We start from the raw sequence: 7,592 nt of genomic DNA on the forward strand, positions 1-7,592 counted from the left end.
ATGATGTTCAAAGTATTTCAATTGTTGTAGATTGACTTTGTTGGTGTCTTTACTGACTTATTAAATAATTCATACAATAATTTTCATGAAATCATCTGCTGTATTGAGATTTTTTTATATTCATGCATAAATAAAGTAAATATTAAATGAAGGGAAAGTAAGAATAAGATTTTTAATTTTGTCAGCAAAAAGAAGAAATGACTCGGATCAGTCGTGAGCATATTGCTAATTTTTTTATTTAGCTAAGCAACTCAGATGTCCCTCATTAGATAGCTAATTATGAAATAAAATATAAAACGAATTTATATTAATTTTTTATTAAATCAAATAAGAAATATAACAAATCGAGAACTAAACTAATATCAGGTTGAGTTTTCAGTGAAATCAGAATTAGAAAGTCAAGATCGGCAAAAGCAGCTCTGCAGTAAATTCTCCTCGTGATTCCAAAAATGGAGGCATCACTATTAAGACATTTTTCCCCTTTCATCTATTGATGCTTTCACTTCAGGAAATCCTTTATCAGCTAAAATAACATCCCTATCTTCTAACAAAACAAGAATACCAGACTCTACACTTATTTGAGAATCTGATTTTCTACCTCCATATATTTTCGATCTAAAACTAATAAATTCGGTTGGTGTTATGCCAATTAAAACTTTTGCAGTAAAAACTCTTTTATAATTGGAATAACACCACACCCTGTTATCAATCCTTGAAGGAACCTCTATACGAAACTCGGTACAGTCTAGTATAACCCTTGTGCTTTCAAAATCTGGCTTAAAACACCTCGGTAGAGTACCTAGCACTGTTAGCTTATCTGGCCAAAACACAAAATCCTCCGTTACATTACATAAATGCCTTAATGTTGAAAAAAAATATTACTCACTGTAGTCCTATGTAAAGAAAATAATACTCCTAGTGCTGAAAAAGTGAGACCAGTCTTAATTATCATTAAAAAAATTAGCAATCTGTTATACAACTCAACTTTGCGACATTTTACACTTGGTATTCTTTTCAATAAAACATTAAAAGTTTCATATGTTGTTCCAGTTAGATTTAATAATTGTTCTTCATTTGAAATATAATTGTATCCTTGGAACAACATATTTTCAGTATTTACTGATTTTTCACTCATCACAACACTATCTGTACCACAACACTTGTCGTTTTGTTGTCTTTCACCAATAATTACTTTTTTTGGGTAGTTAATATCGGTTTGGATTTCAACTCCCAACGTATCATCTAATACACGTAAATGTATTATCATACGATGTTTTATGTTTGCTACTATCTTCCATAAATACTTGGCATCCTACATCAACTGTCTGTCTGACAGGCTGTATGTCAAGGGCAACATTAATCTCCTCATCTACTTCCACAACATCATTTTCTCGGTCCGATGAATTTGAGTCATCATTTTCATTAACATTTTCTCTGTCCAATAAATTTGAGATATTTCTGGTTCTGCGGTTCATCAATCTCTTGTACCTAAAATAACAACATTGATAATGATGAGTAAATTAATTTTAAAAAACCAATGTGTAAACAAAAATAAAATTATTACTTGCTACTAAACACACTAACTGAAACGGCAGACAACTTCTTGCAACTATTAATTATTCTTATAACCTAGGATATCAACTACAAAGAAACCAACATATTGGCTCACAGATAGTACAAAACTTGTCAGGTACTTTACATTGTCAAAAGTATCAATGTAAATCAATAGATTTTCAATTATAAATTAGAGCTGATAATAACAATATCTCACTGAAATATAAGATACAACCACCCCTTTAGAAGATTGTGACCAGAGGGACAAAAATATAATAAAATTAGTCTTGATCTATGAAGAACAGCTGTGAAAAATAGTCAGTACATCAAACCTAGAAACACTGTTATCAGAACAAATGTTACCTACATTTTAGAACAAGGTTATCAGAATCGTCAAAAATCGCTGTTATATGCCAATTTTAAAATTTGAAGTAGAGCTCAGAGTGCCTTCCATAAGATCAGTGAATACAAAACAGTGTAAAAAATATTTTCTTAGACTACAATCACATCAACTAGCTATCAATTTAACTCAACTATTTGCAGAAACAAAATATGATTAAAAAGAGTTAAAATCATGGACAGACTATAAATATTCATAGAGTTACATATAAAATATTTACCTGTTTTGAGCACTAAAATTTTTTTTTCTTTTATATACCTCTGGAAATATCGTTGGAACGTAATTCGGATTCAATGGATCACTCGATTTAACATTTCCAATAAAATGGGCACTACACACCATATCCGTACTTTTTGGAGTCCATTGGGATTTATCAGAGCTAAAAAGTGTATATATGTACAAAATTTATAAAACAGTACATAATAATAATAATATAATATCCTTTGTATAAACAAGAAAAGTGAGGTTAACTTACTTAATTCTTCTAATAGCATTGATCCATTTTATCCTTTGATCTACTTTGCTTTGGGATCGAGGAAAATAAAAGTATTTCACATCACTGTTTCTCCATGTATTTTGACATTGAACAACATAACAACTAGCATGATACGGCATTTTAAAAAAAAATGTTCTGCCACCATGAGCAGGTCGGTCGATTTTTCTTTGACACTTGGTTAACGCTTAGAGCGAATACGCACAGGGAACGATCGTTCTCGAGAATTGCGAGCAAGTAATGCGACATCTCGCATGAAAATCTTGGATCATTTCCAGATATTCTTTTTTGAGTTGGGGTAAAGCCCTAATTAACCCTTTCAGTTCCACTTATATTAAAAAAAGAACCCTCGTAGTATATTTGTCCCTCCACAGGGACAACTCTTTCTAAAATATTAAATGAAAGAATTGTGTTTTTTAAGCGCTGAAAACACATTGTACCTTGCAACCGACAACTTTTCTAAATCGTTGAAAAGACTGCGTACGTCTATGGGCGTGGTTCAAATGATATAAGTCAGCGGTTTCAATTATATTTGCTGTGCTGTGAAACTTGTGCATAAATAATTACGTAAAAATCTGGTTTTTTGACAAATAAAAACTGTAATATTGTTAAGTTGGTAAGTATGAGTTATTTTTGCTATAGCTATCAACAGTTTTGCATTTAAAGATAGTGTGGTGTTTATAGAGGGGGTATTTTTGTTATATCCCTGTACAGGGACAAACGGACTTTATGCTTAAATAAATAATGCATCAGTGCTATTCTTTTTATTTAGTTTTTAAAAATTGTATCGAATTTTTATGATTTGGACCTTTTGACTTAGGTACTCGTTACTATACCTACTAAACTTACATTCAAGATGCAGTAGAAATAAACAAACCAAGACACGTTAAATGCTACTAGGAGCACTCGCGAATAATAATTTACAATGTATATACATTGTAAATCCTAAATCATGATTTCCAAAGTTTATACATTGTAAAATATGATTCGACAGTGCTCCTAGTAGCATTTAACGTGTCTTGGTTTGTTTATTTCTACTGCATTTTGAATGTAAATTTAGATAGTTATGGTATCTTTTTTAGTTTAGGAAACGTCGAAAAACAGAAAGCCCCTTACTGAACAAGAACTTTTGTACTATTTAGAAAATGATGACGACTCAGAGATTCCGTTGTTGTCTGACGAGAAGTCTGACAATGAAGAAGAAAACACAACTGTCAAAGATAACATGTTTTCAGTCCCGGTTGCAGATGATGTAGAAAATAGAGAAGTAAACAAAACGTGCTCAGAAATACCAAATGAAAATGAAACGGAACTAGAAGAAAATGTTGATGATCTAAAACAAGAAATAGAAGGCTTTCACAAAACATATGACCTCACTGAAAAATCTAAAATTAAATGGAAGAATAATGTTACATATGAAACAAGACATATTAAGTGGTATAAACCTATTCCAGACCCTGTTTATGAAATACCTCCTCCTATTATTTCTTTCATGAGGTATATTCCAGAAGAAATAATGCAGCAGATGGTGAACATGACTAATTTGTATATAACTCAAAAGAATATACCACGAATATGTCCAACCACATTCGAAGAGATAAAAAAGTTTAATGGTGCCCATATCGCAATTGGCAATTTGCAGTTTCCGAGAGTTCGGACGTATTGGAGTCCCCTCTATAGAATTTCTCTAATAAAAGATTCCATTAGCCTACACCGGTTTTTCAAGCTGAGACAAGCAATACATTTAGTGGATATTGCTAGCCGTCTCGAAAATAACATAGATCGAATTTGGATCCATTGGATCCATTAACAATCCATTAGGCATCCAAGCAAATTCATTAAGTCCATTTCTAATATAAAATCCTCTTCGATGTCAGCAACTTTGACAGTATGGACGACCTTTTTTCCCAATTCTTAATTATATCTGCGTTTCTCCGTGGGTATTAAAATTTTACCTGTGGCAGTCCGCAGTCGCAACTTCGTTGGTAAAAGTTTCTTACCACTATTTATAACTGTCGGTGGTATAATGGCCCTGATAGCTCCGGTATCCACCAACAATGTATTTCACTATTACATATACATAATACGACATTTCAAAGAAGCTATTCTTGTGACGAGCTATTCGCAGTATTCGCTGTATTCCATGATCCTGAAGACCTTTAATAATAAATGTTTGAGCTTCCAACTTTCCCATCATGTCTTTGAGAGCTGTTGTATACGTATATTGTGCTAACCTGGCAATATTTACCTTATATTCTTGAAAAGCCTCATCTCTTTTTTTCTTCGATTTTTAAACTTCGACATACTCAAAATGTGCGTGACCCTATCGCCATTTTTAATCTGTTCTTAAGCTTTTCGAAATCATCTCTCTAATGGCTATGGTCTGAAGCACATCCAAGGCATTTCCTCTAAGTGCAATAGATATAGGTTTTCAGCCTTTTTTTATTCGGACCATCCATTCCCTATTGCAGCTGATTTGAACTAATTCATGTAGTTGTTTCATGACGACTTTCGGTCCGAAATTGGAACTTAATACGAACAGGACCTCCGCTCCCGTCAAATGTCGAGACCGTGACTCCAATTTACATTTCGCTTTATCGTCTTTTATCTCTGCTGAAATGAGTTCAATTCCTTTGTCTATTGTCCCTGCTTCCTCTATTAACTTTTCTATCTCTTTCATATTTTTTTGAAAGACAAAATATCGACAGGAACTTGACAATAATGACGATATTTTAATGTCGAAGTCAGAGGTGACCTCAGAGATGTTAATAGAAACCTTGTTTTCTAGAGATGGGATATCACCAGAAACTTTGGCCACATCGGAAGAAATTTTCGAAATATAACAAACCTTATTTTCTATGTGGAAGAAGAATTCATAGTAGAGTTCCTTTCCTCAAACACAAGTTTCCGGATCGAAGTCTTTTGACGAAGTTTATTTGGATATTTCAATTTTGACTTCGAAAAAAGAATGGATCTCGTCTATTCTGAAAACAGGAAGCTGTTAGACATGGGGGAGAGTAAGGCCCCTATTACACATCTTTATTTATTTCTCTACGATACAATCTAATTGATATTTTGACATTTTAACTTTGAACATAGTGTAAAAAGTTTAAACACTAAAGGCTTCAAAAAAGTTCAACTTTCAAGATCTTATAGTACTTACTCATAATTCAGTATAATAAATTATAAGTTTTCGATCAATGAAATATTTTTAGAATTCAAGAAGTTACAGTAGAAAAACTGTATACCTTTTACTGTCAATTTTTTGGGAGCGTATAAATACCTCCATTTCAACTATTTCCGAGCAGCAAAATACTCACAAATTCAGTTTATTTCAAATCTAGACATTTTAAACTGAATACAATTTTAAGACACGTTGTTAATACATAAGTAAACCTAATTATATGTGAAATAGGAATAATTTTCATTTTTGTGGAGAAACCGATAATATAATTCCTCATTTTTTTTTTATTTTTTTTTGACATAATCGTGTTTTTTGTTAATAACTCTGGTGTTTTCCATCCGAATAACGTATAGCTTAGCTTGTTTTAAAGATCTTATCAAATACTTTTAAAAATGTGAGAATTCTTGGAAAAACCTCGTATTATTTACGTAATTTGATAATAAAAGTTTCGATTAAAGGGTAATTTAAATAAACCCTTACCTTCATCAGGTTTTAATTCGGCTTCTATAGATGCTAATAAAAATTAAAAAAAAATAATTTATATTTTTGAAAGGTTTCTTTTTGACTTGTATTTTATGGCTTTTTGGTTAAAATGTACTGTTTGCGAGTTATTTTTGAAAAACCACCCAAAACATGCATTTTTAGGTATGACATCAACAATTTCCAGCTTGAATAAAAATATTAACTAACCGAGAGAAGTGTGTATAACATTTTTTGCTATGAATTGAATTTTCCATCGATTGCCTCAGTTATTTAAAGATTAAATATTTTCACCCTCAAGAATGGGTGATATTCCTCCCTGGCATACAAGCGCATATCGGCAATATAAATATAGTTTTTTTTCTTCGAAATGTTTCCTATGCGCATTTCAGATTTCATGTCAATCTAAGCGGTTGTAATCTTGAGCAAAATCTGTGAAAGAATGGATTAAATTTATTTTAAAGTAAAATATAGTGTATTATGACATTTTTTGCTCAAATCGGTATACAAGGGGTATTTCGGTAGATAGGTACAAAATTCGGTAGATCTGCCGAAAAGTCGGTAGACGGAACATCACATGCGAAATAGCTTCGTTCGATTAAGGGGAACGGAGCAAAATGCAAAATTTTAACGCATGTCAAAATTTTCAATGTGTTTTAAATGTAGGTATTCATTTTTTTCGAATCCGGAGAAAACTAATAAGTATTTTTGAAAAATTTAAACGCAGAATGAAAGACTGCTCTATTACCGAGGGTAGAAAGTCCCTTATAATAAATAAAATGTTTCTTTTGAATGAAATATTTGCAACTAAAAATCACACTAAATTTTCTCTTTTATTTTCATCCCTGTAACTTATTAAAAGGAATATTATAGAAGTTTTCAGGGACTTTCGGCCCTCGGTAATAATGTAATATTTCGTTCTGCGTTTAAATTTTCCAAAAATGTTAATTAGTTTTCTCAGGATTCGAAAAAAAAAAGAATACATTTAAAACACATTGAAAATTTTTATGTGTCAAAATTTTGCATTTTGCTCCGTTTCCCTTTAAGACGACTAGTTACTAGTTGATATTAGGAAATATCCTTATTGAGCGATAATAACACTGCAGAGAAAGTAAGGGAACAAAAAATGCTAAAGGCAAGCAGAATCTCAGGGTGTCTTAAAGGCACGATATAGAGAAACATGCTTGAAAATCGAAGCAAAAACGTAATTATACAAATCTAAATCCGAACTACCATGACATAAGTATAAAGCAAAAACAAGGTACGATAAGAAGATATTTGGAGAAGAATGGTATGAGAATAGTAAGAAGCATAACCGCAAAACACTATTAAACCTATGCAGAATAAACAACATTAAAAATGAGTTCAACAAACGAAAAAGAGAATGGAACAGCCTCATCAGCAAAACAGAAGAAGATAGCATAGTACGTAGTACGAGATAAGTCTCTATTTTAAAAAAGGACAGATTCACCATTAAAGAG

The 7,592-nt window shown here is 31.8% G+C and overlaps 1 protein-coding gene across 1 annotated transcript; it reads right to left on the minus strand.

Annotated features, from left to right (window-relative positions):
- Positions 1–464: 464 nt before the first annotated feature.
- LOC114341036 (uncharacterized) lies at positions 465–2,569 on the minus strand. The gene is made up of 4 exons (XM_028291825.1): positions 2,430–2,569; positions 2,175–2,333; positions 1,270–1,488; positions 465–615 (listed from the first exon to the last, which is right to left on the minus strand). Exons 1-4 carry the CDS (start codon positions 2,567–2,569, stop codon positions 465–467), a joined length of 669 nt encoding a protein of 222 aa, XP_028147626.1.
- Between the last annotated feature and the right edge of the window lie 5,023 nt (positions 2,570–7,592).

This window comes from Diabrotica virgifera, chromosome 9 (assembly GCF_917563875.1).
Source record: "Diabrotica virgifera virgifera chromosome 9, PGI_DIABVI_V3a".
Classification (NCBI taxonomy): domain Eukaryota; kingdom Metazoa; phylum Arthropoda; class Insecta; order Coleoptera; family Chrysomelidae; genus Diabrotica; species Diabrotica virgifera.